Raw genomic sequence first — 27618 nt, forward strand, 5'->3', positions numbered from 1 at the left:
CGTTATGTTATTCAGGAGCTCTCGCCGCGTGTGAGAGCGTTGCGTAGGCGTTTGGCTAAGTGTGGAAAATGTAATGAAATCGCGCATATTTTCCTATGAATAATGTAGATACCGCACCGCTGCGGTGGCTCAGTGGTTACGGCTCTCTGCTCTGGCCCAAAAGACGCGGGTTCGATCCCGGCCGCGGCGGCCGAATTTCGAAGGAGGCGAAATTCTAGAGGCGCGTGTACTGTGCGATGTCAGTGCACGTTAAAGAACCCCAGGTGGTCGAAATTTCCGGAGCCCTTCACTACGGCGTCCCTCATAGCCTGAGTCGCTTTGGAACGTAAAACCTTAATAAACCAAACCAAGCTAAGGTAGATACCAACAGCAGAAAGATACTATAGATAAACCTTTACCCCCCAGATACCTCTGACATGTGTGCGGAAAAAGCAGCTGAAATCGATAGCGGTCGTGCTTACAATCCTGTGCATGAAATGTTCTGAATGGGAACAAGAGCAAGCTCAGCGCAAGGATGCTGAACACGTACTGGTGATCGAAAACACGCGCTCCGTCGGGACAACCTTCAGTCTGCAGCTCGCCTATCCAGTTACTACTCCACTGAGTCAAGTCAATAGATCTACATTCTAATGCATAATATTATCATAGATGATATCGCACGTAAAAGGCGACAACAAACGACACGACAGCGCAGAAATCTGCTTCGAAGTGCCGGTTTCCAGTCCGTACACTACCTGGTCGACTACCCTCGGATGTCACGTTAACGAGTAACTGCGCACAAGATAACCGCAGCACTGTCTGGAAGAGGGCAAATGTGAGTAGTGACGCACAGCACACACCCTCATACGTTAGCTGATGGAGCACAAAACGGCAGAAGCGAACACGTAAACATGCGTTCTATGCGCGGCGCCGGCGCGACCCGCAGTCCCTCGGGCCGCGCGCGCCGACAGATGGCGACTGGCGTCGAGAGTAGGCGCGCGTCCGCAGCCTGCGTGCGAGGGTAAAAAAATCTGGTCTATAAAACCGCATCACCCGCGCTCGGCGCCCTGTGGGCTCGGTGGCTGTGCCACGATGCAGTCATCAAATCCGCTCGTTTTCGCCACGCAGGTCAGTAAACAATACTCTCTTTTCACGAAAAAATCGAGCAATTACTGCCTCCTGCAGCTACCGAGTCCACAGAGCTGCCTTTCCATTGCTCTTGAATGTGCTGATGTCGTGCGTGCCCTGTTGCTCTTGGCTGGCGATGTTGAATCAAACCCAGGCCCCGAAAAGGTTCTAGAGGAACTGAAGAAACTGTCTGATGGTCAGTCACAATTAATAGTCGAGGTCCAAGGTCTTAGAAATCAACTTACAACTACGGTACAAGCTATTTCTGATCTTAGTAACAGGTTATCCGCCCTAGAAATTCATTATCAAGATGTTGTAACCCTACGCACCGACATGGATACGATCTGCGCTAACACTACCCAAACAGCCAAAGAAATCAGAGGTATAGAAGCCCGTTTGGATGACGCCGAAAATCGCTCGCGACGCAACAATTTAATCTTTTACAACATTAAAGATGAGAATACATCTGAAACGTACTCGGAATCTGAAGAAACAGTCCTCCGCCTCTGCCGTGATCAGTTAGATCTATCCATTGACCCTAAAGAAATTGAAAGGGCTCATCGTCTCGGGCGTCATTCTCCTGAGCGCATTCGACCCATAATAGTGAAATTTACATTTTTTAAAACCAAGGAGATGATTCTATCAAATGGCCATAAGTTAAAAGGCACCGATTACAGCATAGGGGAGGACTTTTCACGCCCTGTCCGAGAAGCGCGAAGGCACCTCGTAAAGTTTGCCAAAGCTACTACCACTAAATTTTCCTTGCGCTACAAAACTGTGTGCATCGGTTCTAAACGCTATGCATTCGACGAGTCATCACAGTCTGTACACGAAATCTCATAGCATAAGTCTTATCGTCGCGCCACTACTAATCTTCCTTGTAACAGCCCTCGCGGTAAACTTCCAAATCTTCCTTTTTCTGTTATCTTTACCAACATACGTAGTTTCCTTCCCAAGCGTGAACACATTTGTAATCTTGTTTCATCATCTTCCAGCAATATACTTGTACTAACAGAAACGTGGCTAACAGACGACGTCACCGATCCGGAAGTTTTAGCTGATTTACCAAATTTTAACGTTTTCCGAAAGGACCGCAAAGGTTCACGAGGAGGAGGTGTTCTTATTGCCACTAACCAGCTGTTGCCTTGTTCTGTCATTAACATCCAATCAGAGCTTGAAATACTTTGGATAATCTGCCGTTCTGTACCACAAATCGTCATACTAGGCGTCTGCTACCGACCCCCCTCCAGTAGTCCAATCTTTTCCTCAAAGTTAAGCGATAGTCTAAATCAAATAACTAGCAAATCTCCCAACGCGCACTTTCTTCTTTTCGGTGATTTTAATTACCCATCCATTGACTGGCTGAACCCAACACCAACAGGCAATACTGAAATGACGAACTTTGTCGACGTTTGTTTGAATTTCAATCTTACCCAGTTAGTAACTGAACCCACACGCGTAACACATGAATCCTCCAATATCCTGGACCTCATTCTAACTAACCACCCGGAAAGTTTATCATCACTTACTTCTCTCCGCGAAATTAGTGACCACAAAGTTTTACACGCTACTTTCACCTTCATCCCCCAATCGCGCTTAACATTCCCTAAAACGATTCGCCTTTATGACAGAGCGAATCACGAAGAAATCAATAATCATTTAATGGCGTTCTTTCCAAACTTTGATACAAGTTTCGATGATCGATCAATTGAGGAAAACTGGCTTATTTTTAAAACTAAAATTATAGAACTTACAGCGAAGTTTATTCCCACCATCACATTTCGTGCCAATCCCAACAAACCATGGTTCACAAAGCATTTGAAAACACTTGAAAACAAAAAGAAGAGATTTTTCCGTGCAGCTAAACGTAACCCGAGTGCATACGCATGGAACAAATATTACGAAGCCGAGTCAACATACCTGCAGTCTATCCATGATGCCAAACGAACATTTTTCCAAACTGACCTCCCCAAGATTCTAACAAATAACCCGAGGAAATTCTGGAAAGTATTAAACCCTGAACAGGCGCCGGTCATCACACTTGCTAACCCGCTTGGTGAGATGACCAGTGGCATTGAATGTGCTAATATTTTTAACGCCGCTTTTTCATCCGTTTTCACACACGAAACTGATATGCCACTTTGTACCGTAACTGACAAATTGAGTTCACATATGCCTCCAATCATCTTTTCTGTGCACGGCATTATATCTATCATTGAAAATATCAAGATGTCATCTTCTGCAGGTGCTGATGATATCACCCCCAAGTTCCTAAAAAATACTTGCCATGCTTCCGCAGCGTATCTGTCAAAACTATTTGCACAATCACTTTCCACAGGTAGCATACCCAGTGATTGGAAGGTGGGGAAGGTTGTTCCGGTCTTCAAATCAGGTAACAAAGAATCACCCCTTAATTACCGTCCCATCTCTTTAACAAGTGTGCCATGCAAAATCATGGAACATGTCATTTATTCTAATATAATGAACTTTCTTGACTCTATAAATTTTTTTCATCCTGCTCAACACGGCTTCCGTAAGAACCTATCGTGCGATACACAGTTGGCTATTTTCATCCATGACCTGCATGTGAACCTTGACTGTAACCTACAAACTAACGCAATATTCCTGGACTTCGCGAAAGCATTTGACAAAGTACCCCACAAACGCTTACTACTAAAACTGTCCTGGTTAAACCTTCAACCTAACATATTACAGTGGATAAGCGAATTCCTGGCTAACCGCACCCAGTTCGTTAACGTTAATAATCAAGCCTCTAGCTCTGTTCCGGTAACATCAGGTGTCCCGCAAGGATCAGTCCTCGGTCCGCTATTATTTTTAATATACATTAATGACCTTCCAACGCATGTCTCTTGTAACGTTCGTATTTTTGCCGATGACTGTGTCATCTATCGCACTATCAACAACGCCTCTGATTAGTTCGCCCTCCAGAATGACTTAATCAGGGTACAGGACTGGTGTAACAACTGGCTCATGGAACAAAACCCCAATAAATGCAAAGTCGTGTCATTTCACCGAAAACGTAATCCTGTCCTCTTCTCCTATAAAATCTCGCACGTCATGGTAGAATTAGCTCAGACTTACAAATACCTCGGAGTAACATTGTCCAATGATCTAACCTGGAACGCGCATGTCACTAAAATCATATCATCCGCTAACAGAAGCCTTGGATTCTTAAAACGACATCTACGTCATGCGCCACAAAACCTAAAATTCCTTGCCTACAAATCACTTGTCCGTTCTAAATTAGAATACTCCTCTGCCATTTGGAGCCCTAACCAAAATTATCTAATAAATTCCCTAGAATCAGTACAAAATCGAGCCACAAGATTCATACATTCGTGCTATTCATATAATGTCAGTATATCAGCACTAAAAGCAGAGGCAGGATTAACATCCCTGGCTTGTAGGCGTCGTATTACTAGTATGTGCTTGTTTCACAAATTTTATTTCAGCTCACTTCGTCGTCCTCCCTACATCAATCCGCCGGCACGCATTTCCCTCCGCATTGGTCATCCCCTTCAAGTAGCCCGGCCATGTACGCGTACAGCTACATTTGCATCGTCATTCTTTCCACGCTCAGCCAAGGACTGGAACAGCCTTCCACACGACATCGCCGCAACCACCTGCCCATCAACATTTGCGAACTGTTTAACTGCTACCTTTAACAGCGAATAATATTTGTATCTTACGTTTTTTCTTTGTTTATTTAATCTGATTTTTCAATGTAACCCACCCCTTATGTAATACCCCCAATCCTGGGGGCCTTTAAGGTAATAAAGTGAAGTGAAGTGAAGTGAAGTGAAGTGAAGTGAAGTGAAGTGAAGTGAAGTGAAGTGAAGTGAAGGCCGTTCCATTCGGATATCGTCTTTGGGAAAAAAAAAAAGAAAACTGCTAAGCTTTCGTTAGACACTACGGCACCACAACTGTCGAGTTGTGTTTGCTGCGTGTCGGACGTGATGTGTTATATTGCATGCAGTCGTCAAAGTTCATTATTGCTTGATTGTTGATTATACTATGGGGCATTTTTAAGCGATGAAACTTGCGGCGGAATTCAAGTATCGAGTTCAGACCGCCTCAGTAGATTACTGATGGAAACGTGTATTCCGTATGCGTGGTAGATAAATCTAAGTGTTTTTTGTTTTGCACTCTGTCAGTACGATTTATATCTACTTTTGAGTGCGGGCCCCAAACAACGTCCGAGTACTACAGCAATGGGCGTACTAATTCAGTGTAAGCTGCCAACTTCGTTTTACTTGTACAGTGCATGAGACGATTTATTATCAGCCAAATCCTGCTGGACGCCTTTGAAACTATATGGCCGATGTGTGATTGGTTTGGTTTGGTTTATTGGGGTTTAACGTCCCAAAGCAACTAAGGCTATGGGGACGCCGTAGTGAAGGGCTCCGGAAATTTAGACCACCTGGGGTTCTTTAACGGGCACTGACATCGCACAGCACACGGGCCTCTAGAATTTCGCCTTCATTGAAATTCAGCAGCCGCGGCCGGGATCGAACCCGCGTCTTTCGGGTCAGCAGCCGAGCGCCGTAACCACTGAGCCACCGCGGCGGGGCGGCCGATGTGTGAGCTGGAACTTAAGTTACTGTTAAATGCAATACACAAGTATTTGTACTCATTTACCGGACTAATAGCTGTACCGTTAATTTTGTATGTGTAATTAAGAAAGTATTTCTTGCGTGTTATTGCCGTTTTGAACACTTAGATGTATTTAAAGGCATTTGCCAGGCCTGACACTACTTGGAAACCTCTGAAAGGTAATTTTGCTGTATGCAATGATCCTCTCCTTTTTTAATTGGTAGGTATACCAAGCAGTCGTCTGAGGAAAAGCGGCACCGCACTGGGGAGTTGAAAGTCAAGTAATCTAAATAAATAAGAAACAACAGCGGACCAAGCACGAAGCTCTGGTGGACTGCTGTGGGAACTGGAGCTGGGGGTTAACTGGAACCAGATATTGGGACACACTGGTGTCGTCCAGGAAGTTTGGAATCAGGACATCGGACAAGACGCTGATTTTGAAGTAGATGTCGGAGTTTTACCATCAGCTTACAGTGCGAAACGCGATCAAAGGCCTTCGTGAAGTCGAGAAACATTGCATCTATTTGCCCGTACTTATCTAGACATGCTAAAAATTTGTATTAATTAGTTGTGTTACGGTTGAAAAACTACGCCGAAATCCGTGTTGGCTACCAGAAAAAAAGTTGCTGCTTTCTAAAAAGAACTTTGTTTCATAGCATTACCTGAAGTACACAATAGTGAAACCGACCTATAGTTAGTTACACACAGTTTATCACCGGATTCGTAAATGGGGATGACCTTTGCAACCTTCCAGTCGGTTGGAACTTCTCAGTTTAGAAGGCTTTCGTTATAAGTCATCACCAGGCATTTAGCGCACTATTCTGCAGAGCGGCAAAGAAAAGCATTTGGGATGCCGTCTGGACCTGGAGACTTCCTTTCGTCTAAATTAAGTGGGGCAGCAACAACTCTTTCCACAGATATTAATAAGTCTCGCAAGATAAGGGATTGGGGCCGAAATTTAGGGTCATGCCTATTGCTCGTTGTAAAAACTGAAGAAAAGTAATCGTTTAAAGCTGACGAAATGCAATGATGATAATTTATTTCTCTTTGGTTCGAACGAAATTTACTAACTGGGTATTTCTTCTCTGTTAAGTGTATTCAGAATTCTCTGAAACCGGCAGAGAGAAAATTATAACTTTGACATTAAAGAAGTTATACGTAAGATTGATTTATTTTCGTGCGCAGCTCTGTGCGAAGGGACTAATATAGTGTGACCTGCTGTAATAAGCCTCCATACTTCGATGCTACGTTTTAACTGAAGGATTTCACGTGTAAACCAGGGACTAGTGCAATTATTTTTTCTAAATTTCTTCGGTAAGTATCGTGCGATGCATTCTTGTACAGTAGTCTTAAAGTGCATCCATAGATCATTAACACTCAGAAGACCAACCGCGTGTGTTTTTTTTTTTTTTTTTGGCAAATTCTTCGTAATCTTGCTCCAAGACTTCAAGAAAAAAATTTAATCTAGGGCACTGTTAGTCAAGACACTGTTTTCTTAGTGCTCAGGCTGGCGGCCGCACCATATTACTTTCGTGGTCAGATATTGCTGGCAGAAAAACCAAGCCTCTCAATGGCGTCACTAATAAACACAATGGCAAGAAGCGAGCTTGACCCTGACGCAATACGTGCCGGTTTTTGGTTTGGTTTGGTTTATGGGGTTTAACGTCCCAAAGCGACTAAGGCTATGAGAGACGCCGTAGTGGAGGGCTCCGGAAATTTCGACCACCTGGGGTTCTTTAACGTGCACTGACATCGCACAGTACACGGGCCTCTAGAATTTCTCCTCCAAAGAAATTCAACCGCCGCGGCCGGGTTCGAACCCGCGTCTTTCGGGTCAGCAGCCGAGCACCATAACCACTGAGCCACCGCGGTGCCGGTTTTTGTACGACCCAGTTTAAGTTTAATGCAAAGGCAATGGCAAGCAAAAGAACATGATGCTGACATGAAGGTAGAGTGCTCAATACTTCCCAGTTGATTTTTGGCAAGTTAAAATCGCCACACGTCACTACATGAGTGTATCGTCTGCGGTGTTCCCCCAAGAAATCATGCAATCGTTCAAGAACCGAAATGTCTGCATCAGGGGGCCTGTACATGAAACCGATAAGAATATTCAAATGACAAAACCGCTGCAGTGTCCGGACCATTTCGATGTTTGTGTTATGTGAAATTACTGTGTAATCTAATTCCTTTTTTTTATAACTATGGCTACGCCCCCTCCCCTCGTGCTGCGATCATGTCGAACTATCTCGTGGGCGTTAGGTATTACTTCTCTGTTCGGAATTGCTTCATTAAGCCAGCGCATGCACGCGAGTAAAGCGCGGCCGCACGTGTGGTCTCGTTCTACGAGCGCGGTCTCTCGACTGCTGTTTATTCTGGCGTGGTGCAGAGCACTGCGGCGCAGGTGTCCCAGGTGAAAGCAAGGAGCTCAATCGTCGCCCGTCCGGTAGATGATCTCGATGACGAGCTCCCGTCGCTCCCTGGACGCGAGCCGCAGCCACTTGAGCTCGTTCCAGGATAGCAACGTGATGGAAGAGTTGGTTATGGAGTAGAAGAAGGCGATGAGCATGCCGCGGCTGTAACCCGCGACGCCCTCCATGGTGTATATCTTGCGCACGCAGTCCAGCACGCCGGCGTAGTAGATACCGCGGCCGCGCTTGTCCACCGGCTGCAAGTACATGCGCGTCTTTATCGTGTCCAGCGTGGCGACGGCCGGCGCGGCAGCGATGCTCGAGTAGACGGCCGCCGCGACGGACGTGACCAGGTGGTGCACATCGTCGCCCGTGTACTGCGACAGTTTGCGCTTGGCCTGCGCAAAAGCGGCCGTTAACAGTTCGAATCGCAGCTCAGTATGTGCGGCTCCGTTTCTATACAGATGTAAGTGCCTCTCGCAAATAATAAATAGGGAATTAATGTGCCCTAAAATATATTTCCAATTCAAGGCTGTGCGGGAGACCGACTCAGACCTTCAAAACTTCGCAAACTATAGGTCAACAGGCCAAAACGACTTTTAAGCACGTCACATCAGCGCTGGCTGATAGGTTTGAACGAATACTCATCGAGCGTTTTGAGGAAGAAGAGGCAGGAAACGTGGTGCATCATTGCCATGTAACTGGACCAAAGACTGAACTCAACGCACACACTGATGGTTGGCAGAGTGATGCAAAAACAATCTTAAAATGCACGCACGTCACCAGAGAAGAAAGAAACTCTGCGCGAAGTGGGAAGCTGCCCATTTGGATTGTCATGCCCTTACGCGCCACAGAAGAAGCACATCACCCTTACAAAAATGGTCTATAGACAGTCTATAGACTTCTTATAGACTCCCTTGCCTTCGGCCCCGCCGCGGTGGATCAGTGATTATGGCGCTCGGCTGTTGACCCGAAAGACACGGGTTCGATCCCGGCCGCGGCGGCCGAATTTCAATGAAGGCGAAATTCTAGAGGTCCGTGTACTGTGCGATGTCAGGGCACGTTAATGAACTCCATGTGGTCGAAATTTCCGGAGCCCTTCAATACGGCGTCCCTCATAGCCTGAGTCGCTTTGGAACGTTAAACCCCAATAAACCAAATAAACCAATCTCTTGCCTTCCTATAGATATTTCTTTTTGTCTATTGATAGTCTATAGACAAAAGTCTACTAAAAGTGCATGACCATAAATCAGACTGCCTCTACACTGTTCTCTAGGATTTGTCTATAGAGTCTACAGACTTTTACAGACAGAAGTCTATGGAATTTTTGTAGACATTCCAAAAACAGCAGTCACAGCTTCTGTAGGTCAGTACACTGACCAGCAGTCACTGTCACGTCGCTGTTACCTGGCCCGACATATAGCCAGGCAACAAGCGAAGCAAGGTGCATCAACTGCAGTACGAGTGTATACTCCTGAATAACCGTAAAGACATCATGCACAGGGCATGCGTGGCAGGCCTGCTAGTTTCGGTAACTAAGAAATAAGGAGCGGGGTGATGTCGAAGGCCATGAAGAAATGAAAATAAAGATTGGTTGGGAAGAAAGGAAAAGGAAATAGAAAGGAAAAAAAAAGAAAGGAAATAATGCCGACCACGTGGGGTTCTTTAACGCAAGCCGGACGATCTGGTTTCGCAACAAGTACTGGAGCACACTAGTTACCGTGTAAGTGGGGCTACATCATACGCAAGTGTTGGTCCACTGTTTAGGGGAACTCCCTAAGGTGGAGTGTTCTTTCCTTTGTAGCCGTATGGCTGCGCTTGGGTGCATGCCAATGAGTAATTTCTCCTTAATTAGTGTTCGCCGCCCACGATAAGCACTGGACGGGAGAGCTAATCGGCGCAAACTGCACGTGAACAGCACTCCACCATGCTGTAGCCTCAGAATTACGCAGGCGGATAAAGCAGCGTAAAGAGAGGGAAAATTATCAAAGGTAACTGGAGTCTCGATAATGGCACCTTAGGATTCATAATGAACACTTAAAACGCAAAAAGATCTCCTATGAATTCGTAGGCGTGGCGAGTTAACGCTGCGGCAAGTCGTTGCCCGGGAGCCAGGAAAAGGGACACACCTGCACATAAGCTCCCATCTGGATGCCGGAGCCGATGGACAGGCGGAGGACGTTGGCCTGCGCGGCGCGCCACAGGCCCCGTCGCAGGCCGTGCGCGCGGTAGATGATGCGGACGGCATTGAAGCTGGACCGGTAGTGGTGCTGGTAGCCCACAGCGATCTGGGGCGAAGCGCGCGTCTGCAGCTGGCACTTGACCAGCTGCAGCGGGCTGCCCAAAAAAGCGCCCATGCCGCCGCAGAGTGCCCCCGAGATGGCGCTCAGTTGGACGCTGGGCTCCAGGTTCTCGTCCACCGTCAAGCCGCAGTCCTCGATAACCTGCGGCCGTGCGCTCTCGTCAGCGATGGAAGACTCCGTCATGGGCGAAAATTTCATTTAACTCTCAGCGAAGGCCGCAATACATACCCGGAGAAATTGAAATTTGAAATTTGAAGAACAAATTGCAATGATGTCCTGCTTTTGGTTCAATGCGCCGGCGTCTGTTTGGTTTCTCAATGTATGACATTACATCGCCCTGTTAACGGCCGCATGTTCGGCCATCCTCATGGACCGTGCATGAAAATGAGAGGGGGGAGGGGGGGGGGGTGGAGGGGTGCAAGAGCACGTTTTGGGTGGAGAAGGCGCTAGACGCTCGCTGTCCAAGTGATACTCGTGGACCTGCTCGCATGATGAGAGAACGTGGAACGGTCGCAACTCTTCGAGAGAAATTGGTAAGCAAGATAAGGCTGCAAATTACCTCCACGGAGAAAAAGCTCAGGGCAGGGTACCTCAGTTGGAAAATCGGGGTATTTCCCACGCCTGAAACACGCGTGCCCTCTCGGTGTCAAAGCTTTCCGAAAGGCGAATGTTCACCAAACGCTGCAGGAGCAGCCAGCCTCCTTATTACTAGCGTGCGCTTTCGAAGCACGCACACACGCACGCATCCACACGCGCGCACACACACGCACACACACACACACACGCACACGCACTCACTCACTCACTCACTCACTCACTCACTCACTCACTCACTCACTCACTCACTCACACTCACACTCACACTCGCACTCGCACTAACACACATTCACACTCGCACACACACACGACATGCGTATACGCATATGCACGCACAAGCACGCACGTTGGGAGTCTCTTCAAAGTAACCTACGACTCTGCGTAGACAGTGGAAACAAACACACGCACTAACAAGAAAACGTACACTTTCATTGGTGTACCTGCCATTTCCCGTTGCCCCTAGCATACACGAATAGGGTGTTTTGTCACCTCTACATACTGAAACGTGCCGAATAAACAGGTAAACTTCCGCCCTTTGTCGTGCCCATTTGACCCTGCTGATTCTGCTGCGCCGAGACTCTCTTGCAGATTCATCATCATCACCACCACCATCATCAGCCAGGACAAAGGCCTCTTCCAGTGATCTCCGAGTGACCTTCTAGTGTCTAGTGCGCCACCTGACTCATCCGACCCCAGTTAGGCCCCCTTTTTTTTGTGATCCACCCCGTCACCTCGCAAGGACACTGGGGACAAATTGAAGTTAGCCCGAATCAATAGATTACCGCGGTCTAATGACAAAAACGCTACTTTCACTGAAAACGGATCTGTTATGAGCTACAAAAGGTCAAAAATTAGTTATCACCACCGGCCGACTTCTCGAAAATAAAACTCCGGTGACACTAGTGGCAGTATTGCGTGTGCAGATCCATGAGGCTAGGCTAAATCGCCACTAAGCCTCAAACGGTGACCACAGAGTCCTTTTCAGTCCTGACGTCACGAGTTTGAATGTAGTTAGAGAGTTTGTAAACCCAGTTTTCCCAGCATTAAATGCGTATTTTGCTAGCGAACAAAGCTTCAATGTAGGAAGCACTAAGAGTCAAACAAACGATTTTCACTAAGAAAAAAACTGAGAGTTGTCCTCACTTTCCTTGGGAACATCAGTTGCCTGACCTCCGCACTGCATGCCTTTGCCTATGTCCATTTCATCTGTTATATTTCTGTTGGGATATCATGAACCCGCGTTTATTCCCTAATCCGCTCTGCTCTCTTCCTGTCTCCTGACTTTACCTCTAGAGAGATTCACAACACGCTACGGCTACCGAATACTTTCTCACAATTTACTAACGCCGGAGTGGAGGCTACAGCTGATTCCGGCCAATGACGAGCTTAATTATCCCTGTATCTGCAACACAACTGTGCTTCGCGGCTGGCTCGCGTCCATCACTTTGGCTATCGTAACTGCTCGGCGTGCATGCCGGGCAATCGCACACCGTTGTAAACCGCGCGAACAAGTTTGACAGTTCGGCCCTTGATTAGCTGGCACCAGGCGTAGCTTCAACTGCAACGTCAACGAAATGTGAGACACAGTTTAGCCCGGACCTTCGACTTTCAGTGGCATGATACCGCTCCTCAGCACCACGCACGGCTCCGCTTATGGTTCTGCAGCAGCAATCTGTGCTTGAAGTGATAGCATGCATCTGAAAACCATAGGCCAGCGTAATGTAGCCATTGTTTTCACTCGATTTTATTGATTTTCCTCGTGATGGCGTCTTGCCCTATGACGAATGACCCAAAGGAATAGAACTGCAATGCATTTGCTATTATTCCGGACCCTGTAGTCTTCCGCACTGAAACAGTGCAGCTGAAACACACAGAAACACAAATCATGCCGCCTGGCCTCAAGGAAGTTCTTATAGTTCCTCTTTACAAAAGCGGGCAAGTTAATTCCGTCACCTCTTTCGGTACTTTCGTGTATTTCTCTGATACTTGAAAAGCATATTTTCCATGTAATACAAAGCTCCATTGATGCACATAATATCCTATCGTTTAACCAATATAGATTTACTTGCGGGCGTGGCACTATGCTAGCGTTAGCTGAATGAACTGATTTCCTTAACAATACCCTTGAAAACGACAAATTTTCTTGCGCATTAGTTTCAGATGTATCAAAAGCTTTTGATTCCGCGAACCATGATGTATTACTCCGTAAACTACATAGCTATGGCTTATCTTTCCTTGCAAATTATTTGCATAGTCGAACCTAAGTCGTAGTGATCGGAAATATTACAAGCGATCCCACGCAGTTGGCCAGTGGAGTTTTTCAGGGATCGATTTCAGCACTCCTCTTATTTAGCTTATATGTTAACGATCTCAGTCGAGCCATTCTTCATGGCCAGGTTTTTCAGTACGCAGATGAGACTCTTTGAGTCATGCTAATTACGATCAAGCCATGTCTGAATTATAAAATGACCCTGGAAACGTCCCGAGTAAGTGCTGCAATAACTTAATTTTTATCAATCAAAATAAAACTAAATTGGTATGCTTCTACAAAATTCCTTAAACCATTCCTGTCACCTTTCCAGTGTTACTTCATTCGCCTATAGGGGTAATAATTGTGCCCGCTCTCCTATTCTGCATCTTTCAAGTGTTACTTATCTGAGAGTTAATTTCGATTCCAGCTTCTCTTGGAACAGTCATTTGGCTAGCGTTTCTGAACGGATGCGCAAAATAGCGTGTCTGCTACATTCCATTAAATATAATGAAAACGATAGCATATGCATTAGCGTACAGTGTGCTGCGCTATGGAGTTTGTTCTTTTTATTTATGTTAAGTGTTTTATAATTCTATAATTCTAAAATCTATAATCGAAAATCTACAAAACCTGCCGCCACATGGACGTCCGCCAGTGTAGCGCTCCCACTCCGTGCGCTCTTGCTCACACGTATGGTGCTCGCCTACGCGTAAGGAAGGGGCTAGGAAAAGGTTACGTCTAAATTCGAGTGACATTTTTTGCATTGATTTTGGCTTTTATTGCGAAGCAATACTACTTTCGCTACCACCTCAGCCCGTGCCGTGCCGCGGCCGCATAGCCACGCTTGACCTTTCGTGTGACCTCGCTGCGTGACGTCATACCATCTGTGTAAACGGGGCCCCATCTCACACCGTCGCCTTGCGCGGCGCATAGCCACGGCCGTGGCCTGACTCCCGCTCCTCTCACCAGGGGCGCTGCGCGCTATGTGACGTCATACCATCTGCTTAAAAACGGGGCCCCATCTCACGCCGTTGCATTGCGCGGCGCATAGCCACGGCCGCGGCCTGACTGCGCTCTTCTCGTCAAGCCCATGAGATGCCGCCTCCAGCCTATACGCTTCGGCAGGTTGCAAAGAGAAAGCATCAGCGAGATACGGAGACAGAAGAAGAACGAGAAGAACGGCTTTCCAAGCGACGAGCTCAAGATGCAGCAGAACCACGTATTGCTTCGCAATTACCTGGCTTAACCAAGCTAAGCCACAGCCAATTTTTTTTCGAAGCCATATAAGCTCTCTACTTCTTATTGCTTCTAATTGAACTGGGGCCATACTTTTGATAAGCAAAAGTGGTGCAGGGATGGGGCAGTGACGGCGTCTTAACCAGCATTCAGATTAGGGGTTGCTTCACCAACAAGAAAGCAGCACCGTTTGCTAAGGGTAGTGCCGTTACTGCTACCTAAAGACGTAAGCGTTGCTAAAGGTCGTTCCTGTAACTACCTTCAAAGGTAGTAAATGAAATGAAATGAGTCGCTGTTACTATTTTGAGAGGTAGTAAAAGTTGCTAAAGGTAGTTCCTGTAACTATTTCGAAGGTAGTAACTGATATTGAAAGTAGTTGCTGTTACTACCTTCATAAGTAGTAAATGCTATTAAGGGTAGTGGCGTTACTACTTTAAGGTTAGTTGCAGATACTACCCTAAGGGTAGTAAATGTTACTAAATATATTTCCTGCAGCTACTTCTCAGATATAGTAACCGTTACTACCTTCCAGTTAATGCCTACAGTTAATACCCAAGTGGTAACATATGTGACGGGGCGGTTACTACCCCGAAAGTTAGTAGCTAAAACTGCCGTTGTTTTCTTGTTTTTTTTTTTGTTTAGAGTGTGGCGTATGCTCTTAAGTGTCCCATGCTGCCGAGTACCGCACCACAAGCCCTTTGCTGGCTTCGACAGGTCCGTATATGTGCCCTAGCATTCCACGAATAAAGAATTTATTTGTTATTATCAATATTTTCTGTGAGCACTAGAGCTGGCGTCAGCTGATCACAGGCGTAACCAATGGCGTACATTCCAAACGGCGGTCCTGAGCAGAGCCCTGAACCGCGAAAGAGCACAAAATTCTTATCGGCCTTTAAGAACTCAGGAACTATAAAACTCAGGAACTCAGGATCGTTGAAGTGGCTTTCCGCGCGTTGCACCAACTCTGGAAGCACCTGAAACACTTTTCAGTAAGCTCTACAACTGGAGCCGAGGAAAAATGCGGTCTCTGGTTAGAAAAAGTTGAGCCAATTACTGCGCTTTTTCTCGCGTTAGTGATCATGTCCGCGCTGAAAAATTTTTATTTCACAGGCGGGAAAATATTCAGAAGAATCGCAGCTCACTGTCAAGTGAGCTCAAGAACCACGCGTAAGAAGAGACACCAGGGTCGAAATAACAGTGATTCTATTCGAATCCTATTTCATTCGCCTTTTTTTCACCCGTCGCTCAAGCGATACCACTTTCCCGCTATCGCCAGGATGCGGCAGTAAGAGGCGGGCATTAATTAAGAATCCCAGGCAGCACCTTAACGTTATAATAATGTTATTGCTGTGTTTCATTCAAACGCTAATATCATTTTTTTTCTAACTTTCCTGAAACGTTACAAATAAACGATGGCATAATGCTTTCCTAACAATACTGAAACATTTGCATCACAATTAAATAACTTTGAAATAACGGTAAAAAAACTATTTCGAAGGAGAAGATTAAGCAGTTGTGGCATTACGCACATGCACACCAGTAGCTTCAATCAACACAGCGTGGAGGTTGCTACAGGAACGACCCCAGAACAGTATAGCAAAGCACAACTATATGGCATGCCACACTTACGCACTCATCTGTTCTGGGTTGTTGCCCCGTGTTCATGTTTGTATACTACGCATGAGCAGTGCCCCTAAAAGTGTTAGTGATCAGTCGTTAATAACTAAAGTTTTCTAAAATGATTTCGGCAGTATGCATATAATCTATGGCTGGCGCAAGCCAAGAGCTTTAATTGCAAAGTTATATTGGTTGAAGTAAACCACTACTGGCTGAAATGTGGGAAAAAAAAACCTGGAACAGTGCATAAATTAGGTGCTTGAAGTAAGCTTGTGCTGGTCAGGAGCGCTCGTTATAGTTTGGTTTTTATGGAGTTCAAAGTCCCAAAGCGACTCAGGCTATGAGGGACGCTGTAGTGGAGAGCTTCGGATAATTTCGATCACCTGGAGTTCTTTAACGCGCGCTGACATCGTACAGTACACGGGACTCTAGCATTTCGTCTCCATCGAAATGCGACCGCTGCGGTCGGGATCGCATTCGCGTCTTTCGGGTCAGCAGCCGAGCGCTGAGGTATTTGTGGTGAACCACGAAGTTGCAGCGAAGTGAGCCGACAGAATTTCATTATTCCATCAAACAAAGGTACTGGCGAGCGCCAGCAGAGCTGGGCCGCCGTCAGTGACAAGCTAGGACGAAGTGCCGCGACAGCGCTCGGTGCCGCGGTATATAAGCCCTTATCAAAGGGCCGTATCAAAGGGCCGTATCCCAGTAGCGCGCGTGTTGCTATCAGTCTGCGCGCAGCCACTACAGTATTCTTCCACAAAAATTGCTGAAACATATACCAATGATAATAAGCTTTTTCCTGACTGCCATTATAGCTAGTCTGTTTTAATGGTGAGCATGAATTCTTGGAGGTACAGCAAGCTTCATGTGTTACGTATTTGCGTGTTACGCCTGTGCGTCATGCTAAAGCTAGTTCCAAGTTCTATACAAAACATTATGTAAATGTTTCGAACATAAAAATTCAAAATACAGTATGCATTATTTGCATTATTACAAAATTATTACAATTATTACAAATTATTACAAAAAACACGTTAAGTTGCATTATTTTATTACTAACGCTATAATTTCGTTTTATCTGAAACGCTATATAAACGTTCTGAGCGCAACAAAAAAACGTATGTTAAATTGTAACGTCAGCGTAACATTGTTCCAAAAAATATAGTTATTTTAACATTCACAACAAATATATTACCTTATTATAATTGTTTCTGCTACCTGGGATATAATCAGCATGGTATATGACATCAATGACGGAAGTGAATAGAATCTAAATAGAATTATTTTGGACTTCATTTTTTTTTTGTTCTAGCGCTCTTTGTGATTGTCGAGAGTAACGCGGCGCTGTGCGCTGCAGCGAAAATAAAAGAAAAATGAAATGCGATCGAAAACAAACCGTCGTATAACACCGGGCTATGGGCCGTATTTTGTAGCGATTGTGTTCCTAATTATTCTCTCGCCCCGGTCTCTGCAAATTGTGACGTCAGGGCTGACAGCAAGCAACGAATATCAGTCGCCGGCTAGAGCGTCAAAGGTGGGACTGGCCAATGGCAAAGAAGGAATACAATGAATCACGAAAAGAACTGTTACAAGATATGGCCCAAGGCCGGTTTAAAATGATTCCTATCGTTCGAATCTATGCTGCCGTTCAAGCTGGCAGATCCCGGCAACAACGAAAGCGCAGTATCGCTTGGGCCTGCGACGATGGGGCAAAAGAAAACGGAAGAGTAATGAAATATAGGCGTTATATCGGCCCCGGTAACACGCACAGTCTTCTTCTATAGTGCTGCGACTAAACGTGCGAAAACTTTGCAAAAATATTTACATGCGTGAACTGCTTTTGGCTCTTGGGAAAAGCCGCACTATGCTGGCCACAGTGAATCGAGCGGAGCATGGTTGCAGTTGCACGAGTCAGTCAACCGGTCCCGTCTACAGTTGGGCGTTCTTAAGAGGCTCGTCGTTTCACGGAGAAGGTTCCGTTCGATATATAGAAGCTGATTTGCAACTGCACTCAGCGTGTCGATGTCAGGAAGGACCTTCGCGTGCCGGCTGGTCGTCGTGTATGCCACTTGCTTCGGCTTCGGCTGCACGCAGATTGTGTGGCCAGCTCACCTGGTTAACAGACCGAACCCGATTATGGCTGGCAATACTTCCTGCAGAATTGCGAATATAGTCGACCTTTAATACGATTCTGCATATATATGGCACCGATGGACACGTGTTCTTTCTGCCTAGTGTTCCATGCCCTCGACGATTTTCCAAGCCGAGATATAGAACTAAATTTGGACATTCTCGATATATATACGAGGGCCGAACAGGCTCCCTTGACTGAGCACCTCGGCCCAGAAACAAGGATCGCTCGAGCGCGTACTTCTCACGCCAGTCGCCAGTCCACGCGACTAACGAATCGGACGAGTGCGACGTGCCTGCGTACGCGCACCAGGCGCGCGGTCAGAGATGCAAGCAGGCACGCTCGCCGATGCACTACGCTGTGCAGGACCTATGGAGCTATTCATATATACTCCGAACAGTTCGCAGCCACTGCTAACTGCGGGCGTCGCAACACCGCTGGTTCAGGCGTGCACTATTAAACGCTCACAGTGGCGGCGCCATAGATGCGAGGCAAAGAATTAAGTTAACGTTTGGATCTCGAGTTAAAGCATTTTAAAGGCATGCAAACACGGGCAAAACGGACAAGGCTGTTCACTACTGAAGCGAGTGCATACGTTTGGATAACGAGTCTATAATATAGGCAAGGGACGCGGACGCGAAGTAAGTAGGCAAGTTTGAACTATAGTGAAGTGCGAGTATCGTTTTTATCTCGAAGTGAAACGATCGATAAAGTATGCAGACGCGGAGTAAATAAGCAACACTGTTTACTGCTTTAAGTGCGAACTAACGTCTGGATCTCGAGTTAACAGACAAGTACAAGCGCAAAAAAGCACGGACAGAGAAAGACTTGGACAACACGAGCGTTCATGTTGTCAAAGTCTCTTTCTTTGTCCGTGTTTTTTGCGCTTGTACGTGTCTGCTATGCACCAACTAGCACAAAGGTCTGTGCTCTGGAGTTAACACCTGGAGTAAGGAACGCAGATGGACTATTAGGCGGACACGTGCAGGGAAGCTGAACCCCCAAAGTTCTTTCTAAACTCCAATTTTCTCTGTTCGTTCTCACACTGCACACAACAGCCGCGTGTGTCACACACCGACTGCACCGGTTCGATGCGTGAAACAATTAGCGGAGAGGATTATCAGTGCTCGGCTCTGGAACTGTTTGTCGTCTCGACAAAACGGAACCAGTGGCAAGTGCCGACCAGTGTCAATAACCGACAAAAAACGCTACATGAGCGATTACTGGTCCGTCAGCTTCTTGTCCTAGAAGTTAGGAAAGAATATGTTCTCATCGGTTATCCGCTGAGAGAAATAGCACGACGGTGGTGAGCTTGGTTCCACTGAGCCGCCGTTTCGCATCTAACTCCTAAAAGGAAAGAGACGCCTTCCAGCATTTCATGCTCAAAGTCTGGCAGACAAGCATGCGATCAACATCGTTCTGAACAATCACAGACGGTTCCCCTGTACGTGCGCGCAATATTGAGGGTTCGGCCCTGATTTCATAGTGCTAGCCGTAGATTCCACCTCAGTGCCGGTCACTTGTGAGGCAGAGTACAGTGTGCATACGTCGCGCATGTGGGCGGGTGAGTGCGCCTTCTTCCCTCGGCGCATGTGTCAGCCCGTCGCTGCAGAGAATCGTGACCTGGCGGACGCGGCGCTCATTCTAAAACTGGCTCCGGCATCGTCGTCCCGAGAGACAGATACAACGCGCCTTCGCGTGTCGACGCCTGCCCCAGCCTTCTCGATATTTTGATATACCGGTCCAACGAGCCTCACATGGGCTCTGACAGGCTCGTTCTCGCGGCCACAGGACCATATAGGCGCCTATTTCGGTGCTACCTCCCACAGTCTCGTGCTCAACGGAAGCAACAGCAGCGAAAAGAAGCGCGCTCCTAGTAGTAAACTGCACACGCACCCAGCGCGTTATATTCCCAGCGTGGCTGCCATTGTCCACAAGGTTAAAGAGCGGAGTGTTCTAGAGGTCGATGAGTACATTAGATCAGAGACCTTACAAGATATTGGTCATTTTTCTTTCTGCAGGATTCTGCAGTGATTAAGATCGAGAATATGTCTAGAGCTGAGGTACAAACAGTTGCAAATGTGCGGCTGTCATGACTGGTGAACAAGCTGCCATGCCGCAGAATGGGATATCTAGTAAAAAACAAAAACAAAACACACAGACACACGCGTGAACGCTGGGTACAGGCGCTGAAGAAATGAATTCGCATCGAATGCCCGTAGACGCCCATGATGATGATTATGATGATGTCCTCAGGCTTAATGGCACATACCCACATGTTTTAGATCGCGACTTTCTTCTTCCTCTCCTTCCGGGATCACCTGTATAACACGAATAACCCATACTCCTGCATCCGCGGTCATGCACGCAGTTTGCGCTTCTCGTTTGTTTTTATTTGCGCGTACTGTCAACCCCCACTTGGTGATCACTTGCAGGAAGGGTTTAACGAAAGTCTGACTGGGTGGACTTTGGTCGTAACAGGCATCAAGTAAACTCTCAAAAGTGTAAGGATACTACTTATGCAAAAATAGCTTCGGTAAGCTTACTACTCTTCTGTAACATCAGAGAAAAAAAAACGCACAAATATGTGTAAGTGTGCGCCGCATACAGTAGAAATGCAACGTTATATGGTTTACAGGCGTTATGCTTAAAGATCGTATGTAGGTGTCTATGTTTATCAATACGTCAGAGCAAAGTGTTCGAAATAGTAAGTTTAAGCGCTGATTTTTTCTCCTTGTTTCTAAGTCCAGTTTAAATGAATCTAACGCCGCGATGCATCATGACTGCATAGAAACCTATAGCTGCGACTCCATGAATCCCTTCTAATTGCACGCTGTGAACGCTACTACGCTTGCGTTATGTGCGTTGCTTTGACCTGTGCACAGTAGCGATATTTTCACTCCGCTAGATATCAACAGACGGGTGGCTTTCGTGCCAGACGTCTGTTGACCCCCCCCCCCCCCCCCCCCTCCCATTTCTCTTCACCAACACCATCGGCTTTGACTGCAGTAGAGACTTGGCTGCTGATCGCGCTACATCCGTGGCATCTGTCTGGCTGCCGGAGGAATGTGTGACCGAATGCATGAGCACACCAGCACTTTCGAGTGTCTCGTTCACTCTCGCACTGTTTGTACAGGGCGTCCCACCTAAATGTGCCGAAGGCTTAAAAGAAACTGGTACTATCTGTCGGAACGATACTTGTGCAGTATTGCTAGCAGTCGCCGAGCGTAAACTAGAGGATGCTTCACTTTATGCTCACCTAATTACTGACGGGTTCGAACTCGACCACGGCGGCCGCGTTTCGATGCAGGCGTAACGTAAAAGGCACCCGTGTACTGTGCGATGTCAGTGCACGTTAAAGGTCCCCAGGTGGTCGAAATTATTCCGGAGCCCTCCACTACGGCACCTCTCTCTCTTTCACTCCCACCTTCCTGCCTTCCCTCAAGGCGCGATTTAGTTTTCCGTCGAGAAGTGGGAGAGCGCGCCTTTCATTTTCTGATAACCAATAATTCATAATTACTTAGCCAGAATAAATTATTCCGCCTTTAAGCTGCAGAACACTAACGAAAATTTTCAGTATGGAGTCTAAAGGAACCTCGAATGACACAATTTGCGTAAACCTATAGCTTCGTAGCAAGCATCTTCGTTTTTGGAAGGTGTGAAATTCCAAAAGGGGGGGGGGGGGGGGGGCAACTTGCACACTACGTAAACGATGCGTACAGAAGAGCGTTTTCCGACGCAGGATGTTAGAACGCGCAGTATAACGACGCGGAAATTCCACATTTCGCGCGTTTTCATCCGAGTGCGCAAAGTTTTTTTTTTTTTTCAGTTTGAAATTCGACGCTTGGCTCCAACTTCTTTTAAAGTCTTGACTCGCATTACATTTAGTCTAACAAAGCTCACTTTTCCTTCTTATGTGTTTTTTTTTTTCTTCTTTTCACTCATAGCCCGAGTCGCTTTGGGACGTTAAACCCCAATAAGCCAAATCTTTTTAGCGCTAGAAGCGAGCTCCTAGCTCAATCGCTCAGGTCGCGGCCGCCTTCCCTGACGCGAAGACCTCGTTATCTCCTCCGCTGGGCATCTGCGGAGGCGCGGAATATACCTGAGCGCTGAGCGTAACGCGCTCACTGCCAGAGATGATTTTGCTCTGAGCTTCCTTGGAGCGATGACAAGACAGGGAGACTGCGAAAGGCTTGGCTAGTCGGCTCTCAGTTTAATTATAATTGTACACGGGCCCGTAATGCGTGTGTTTGTGTACGCGAAGTTGTCTGTTGCATAGCAGCGCGTTAGCGCGTGTGAGTGCGCCGCAACGATCGGGATTGCCGCCCCGCTCGTTCCCGCGCGTTCCTGCCGATCCGGCGGCGCACTGTCGCCACGTGCGTGGGAAGCGTGTCGCGCCCCCCTCTCAAGAGAGCTGCCCTTTCACAACACCCGATTTTGTGGGCTCTGTGTCTCTGTGTACGCGTACGCACGTACACGCGCCCGGCGCCGCCGTCGAGGAACGAACGTGCGGGCGCACTCGAGGCGACGCGCGATTAAACGGCTTAATGAAGCATGCTCGCTCGGCTGCGGAGCGAATGAAACATGTTTATTTCTTCCTTTTCTCTCTATCCTCTTCCCCCACCCCTTCCCCTCGCAGTGTGGAATTTGCGCCTAAATTGCGCGTACGCGAGCAGGGAGCGCCGGAATTAATAGCCCTGGCGTACATTTCGAGCCAGCAAAACTGTATCCGGGCAGTGGGTACGCAAGTGTGGTAGACTTGGGGGACTTACAATTGCCGATGCGCCTGGCGGTGTTTGGTTGCGCTTTGCTCCTGTTTACAGGGGGAGCTTAGTGCTGCAGCGTGGCGAACACAACGAGCGGAGCCAGCCAGCTGTGTGCGAGGCAGTGATTAACTGAGAGCCGTTGCAAGTCTGCAGGCGGCGTCGTATGTGTATCTCTATTTCCTTAATTTGAAAAGGGGGCGGGGTGCCTAAGGTACTTAGAGTTAAAAATTAAAGCAATAAAAAATTACGGCTTATCCCGAGTGGGAAGTGGCGCTAAGCATGAAATGAAAAAAAAAAACTGCAGAAAATCAGAGCCCATTGCTCTTATGTTACCAACTCACGGCAATTATCGCCACCTTCTCTAGCATAGTCGTCCTCTGGTACAAGCGCCGCCCAAAAACAAATACCTAACCGTGCTTACCTCATTATGACGTAGTAGGGCCTTTCAGTACTTTTAAAATGCATGGGGTAGAAAATAGCAATTATGAACATTCACATGCAGAAGACTACACGCATAAAATTTACTTGCGTTTAATTGCGTTGAAACCCCACTGCACCGCCGCCGCGGTGGCTCAGTGGCTATGGTGCTCGGCTGCTGTCCCGAAAGACGCGGGTTCGATCCCGGCCGCGGCGGTTGAATTTCTTTGGAGGAGAAATTCGAGGCCCGTGTACTGTGCTATGTCAGTGCACGTTAAAGAACCCCAGGTGGTCGAAATTTCCGGAGCCCTCCACTACGGCGTCTCTCATAGCCTTAGTCGCTTTGGGACGTTAAACCCCATAAACCAAACCAAACCAAACCAAACCCCACTGCATCCTGACAACATAAAATACATCAGGATTGTATCTGCTTCTTAGGTCAAGAGCTTACTATATTCCTAATATATCCCAGACCGTTCAAACTGAACGTATTCCTGGTAATACTTTAAAAAGCAGCGATTTCTCAAGCGCCGATTCTATCCTGCTGATAAAGGTTTAATACTGCATACTCATACCTCGCAAATACGAACTTCTGCAGAATTCGTGTCTCTTACATGACATCCTATTACGCAAGTCTCACTAACGCGCTTCAGTCTGTCCAGAATCAGTCAGTACAAATCATTGAATCATTTTATCATACTCTCGTCATGAGTGCGTTTTTACTCCCTAGCCTAAAAGAGACATTAAGGACAACTCCATACAATTTTTTTTTCTCAGTAAAAATTGGTTCTATAACTCTCTCTGGCTATGCTGATGCTGGTCCGACTGCTATATATATATATATATATATATATATATATATATATATATATATATATATATATATATATATATATATATATATATATATATATATATATATATATATATATATATATAGCCGAGAAAACTGAATTTAAAGTTTTCCCGTCACTCGATTCAAACTCGTGACGTCTGCACTGGAAATAACTCTGTGATCACCGTTTTGAAGTGAATGATGGTGTAGCCTAACCTCTGGGATCCGAGAAAAAACTGCCTACGCACCGCAGTTTACTTGCGAAACGGCCGGTGGATGGCGACACCTGTAGTTCATTCTTTTTTTTCTGCCTTTCGTAGTTTATAAAAGCTTCGCTTTCAGCGAGAGTAGCGTCTTTGTCAACATAATGAAGTAATCTACCGACACGGGTCAACTTCAATTCCTCCTCGGTGTGCCTTTAAGCTGCCTCCACATACCATGCTCGCCGCTGCAGTTTTTCTTCACACGCTGTCACAGTCCACTCAATTTTCCCGCAGAGCTTTCTCACGCCTGCGTCACCTCATGGTGACCATGCATGCATGCCTGCAAATTTTCAGCTTTAGCGCGGACAAAAAAAAATATCGTAACTCGCCATTGGTGTCACCAATGTCATTAGATAGCTTTACGAAAATATTCTGGTATTAATTACGACAAGCAAAATTTCTATTTAATATCTCCACGTTAACAGAACCAGCAACTTTCATATCAGAGCTTCCAATATTTATTTTAAAAAAAAAATAAAGATTGAGCGAGCTATTTGCTCGCTCAATCTGCTGAGCGCACTCCTGTATTTCCGCTGGCCACATGTGAGTTCCGGCCATTTAACCTCGATGTAAAGTCCTTGCTTCAGAACTAACACCGCCCGTTAATTCTAAATAAATTAATGAATATGGCAATAGAAATATGTAAATCTTTTATTGCCTTAGAGTATTGCCACGAACGTCTGTGTGAGTACTTGTTCGTGCCGCATTATTTCATGAACTGCACTGAACTGATTGCTGTACACGCTTTCAGACATGTGTCTGTAAGCAGTATTTCGGATTATGCATCGTTAATTCTGATCCCTTGCTCTGCTCCGCTTCCAGCGCATTGTCAATTACACTGACAGTCGCGTAGTTTTCTAGCACTGAACAGGCTGCTACAGTTGGCGCTTGAAAATCAAGGGCTGAATGATTACGGCACCTAGAACGTTAGGACTATTCGTGTCTCGCTTGTGCTTGTCACTTTTGCCATCGTGGAGGCCCGGCGTACGATAGCAGAAGTTCTGGCCAATCACGCACTTTATGACGTCTGTAAAGCTTTGAGAATCTGGCCCCTGATTTGCAGGTGCCGAATTTAGCTTCCACTGCAGCGCCAGCAAATTGTGAGGAAAAATGAGAGGTTACTGAGTCAAGTCCAACTTTCCCGGACACCACTTTTAATTTGAGGCAGCTGTGTAATATAATTAGATACTGTTAGGTACATATTGGTGGGAATAGTCCAACCTTCCTACGTGTAACAAAATCCTGTCTTTAAGGTTTGCCCTGCGCTCACACTAAGTCGTTAGGACTGCCATGGGAAACCAACAGAGTACGTTTTTGACAAATAAACTGCAAAAAACTACAAGCGTTCTCAGGAGGGATCTGCGGATATATTGATTGTTATGGTGCAATCTTACAATACTGAAAAAAAAAATGTGCCCATAACCAACTTCTCTTTGGAAAATTCGCGTGTCCAGAGTTTCTGGGCATGTTCTAAAATGAACAAATAATGGACCACGCACACGGCCAGTAGCGTTTGCTCCCCCGAATTCCGCAGGCTAGCTAGACCGGTGGAGTGCGGTATTCTGCGATTTGTTACGCGGTGACGGACCATTGTCGGGAGAAGTGTGAGAGAAGTGAGAAAATTTGAGACCCTCCGAGCACGGTGATTCTTTGCGAGAGATTGCGCGACAGAGCTTCACCGAAACTCGCTGGAGTCTGCTTACAAGCGTACCATGTGATTACGGTCTTTCGCTGTAGGCTCAGTCATCTCCTAAGGGTTTCTGACCATATACGTGACCATATAGAGCCCACAATCTCGAGAGCCTCAACATCCCAACCTATCTGGATGACATCATTTCCAGCAAGTGATCCGGGAGCTTTAGATTTCGCACCCAGAATCACAACGTTTTATTTCACAGCAAAAGGCATGAAGAAGAGTTCGTCAGTCATCTGGATCTTTAGCCGATATGGCTAATAATAAGTACATAACAATTTTTAAATTAAAAACAACCGTCTTAAAAAATGATGCTAGAATCCAGTTTTCATCAGTTGTACGACGTATAACGGCGTCACTAGTGCCGCCCTCTGTGCGATATCGCTGTAACATTCTGGGAGAATTGGCTCCGGAAAACACTACAGGTCGTGTCGGTAAAGACACTTTCAGAAAAATAGCGAACAATATTGTGCTTCCTCTTTCCCTCAAGGAGCAGCCGCGACACAAGGAACAAGGCGCTCAGAAATGAACTGAGATAACGGCTGACCTGGAAAAACCCTAGGCGCAGTCCATGCGTGACCTGGCGGTAGGCTATGCTGGGCGCGAGTCCCCGGTAGATGCTCGAGGGCCCATCGGTATGCGACATCATGCGCAGCGACTGAATCGTGCCCTTGTACATCACCACGTAGTAGCCCCGTCGCATAAGCTCGCCCTGGACCTGCGCGGACGTTCCGAGACTCGGTCCACAGCACATCATGCACACGCCGCGACGCCCGCGCTCGCCTGGAGACGGTGCTGGGGCTTACTTGCATGCGCGTCCGGGTGATGTCGAACGGGTGCATGATGAGTGTCGCCACAGTGGGTCCGACCATGCCCTCGAACACGTCACGCAGGCCGTCCACATTTGTTGTTGTCGATGTTGTGCCCGGGACGACCATCCTGCGATCCTTCGACGCGTATTCTTTTTCTTGCTCTTTTTCTTGTGGATCGCCCTGGCGGCACTCACCGCTCGTGATTTTTTTCTTCGTTTTTTTCTTTTCTTTTGGTTTAACTATGCTGCCATATCCACTTGCGAAGATTTGCCCAAAAAATTCGCCCCCTTGCATTTACTTGTTCGGATCTTTACAACGCCCTCAGCACTGCGAGAGAAGCCCTAGCAGGACGGAAAGAGACGCACTGGATAGACTAGGGCTCCCATGCATTTGGTCTACGGAGGACAGAGAGGACTTGGAAGAACAGCATAGAAGCAAGGTCGAGGTGCGACCCATTCTGAGAAACATGCACCCGGGATTTCAAAAGGAAAGGACGAAGGCCGTCAGGAGTACATGGGGCGGGATAGAAGATGAAAATTACGTGGAGGCGGCGGAACTGGCCAACGGA

At 46.8% G+C, this 27618-nt stretch overlaps 2 protein-coding genes across 2 annotated transcripts; one reads left to right on the forward strand and one right to left on the reverse strand.

The window, feature by feature from the left end:
• The first annotated feature begins 1056 nt into the window (after positions 1–1056).
• On the forward strand, positions 1057–2221 carry LOC149351818 (uncharacterized). Its single transcript, XM_089577091.1, has one exon. It carries the CDS (start codon positions 1072–1074, stop codon positions 1948–1950), a length of 879 nt encoding a protein of 292 aa, XP_089433217.1. The 5' UTR covers positions 1057–1071; the 3' UTR covers positions 1951–2221.
• Positions 2222–8146: 5925 nt separating this feature from the next.
• On the reverse strand, positions 8147–27176 carry LOC149351819 (solute carrier family 25 member 35-like). The gene is made up of 4 exons (XM_089577093.1): positions 27045–27176; positions 26786–26956; positions 10259–10573; positions 8147–8527 (listed from the first exon to the last, which is right to left on the reverse strand). Exons 1-4 carry the CDS (start codon positions 27174–27176, stop codon positions 8147–8149), a joined length of 999 nt encoding a protein of 332 aa, XP_089433219.1.
• Between the last annotated feature and the right edge of the window lie 442 nt (positions 27177–27618).

Source organism: Amblyomma mixtum, chromosome 3, assembly GCF_055824585.1.
Source record: "Amblyomma mixtum isolate Tamu chromosome 3, ASM5582458v1, whole genome shotgun sequence".
NCBI lineage: Eukaryota > Metazoa > Arthropoda > Arachnida > Ixodida > Ixodidae > Amblyomma > Amblyomma mixtum.

What these genes read in the sequence shown, in the direction of transcription:
- LOC149351818 (XM_089577091.1), top strand. Translation starts at nt 1,072, where the DNA reads ATGCAGTCATCAAATCCGCTCGTTTTCGCCACGCAGGTCAGTAAACAA.
- LOC149351819 (XM_089577093.1), bottom strand. Translation starts at nt 27,176, where the DNA reads ATGGTCGTCCCGGGCACAACATCGACAACAACAAATGTGGACGGCCTG. An exon ending in TGCGCCTAGGGTTTTTCCAG is followed by an intron (nt 10,574 to 26,785) that starts GTCAGCCGTTAT and finishes GCACGGCCGCAG; the next exon opens with GTTATCGAGGACTGCGGCTT. An exon ending in AGATGGGAGCTTATGTGCAG is followed by an intron (nt 8,528 to 10,258) that starts GTGTGTCCCTTT and finishes GCTTTTGCGCAG; the next exon opens with GCCAAGCGCAAACTGTCGCA.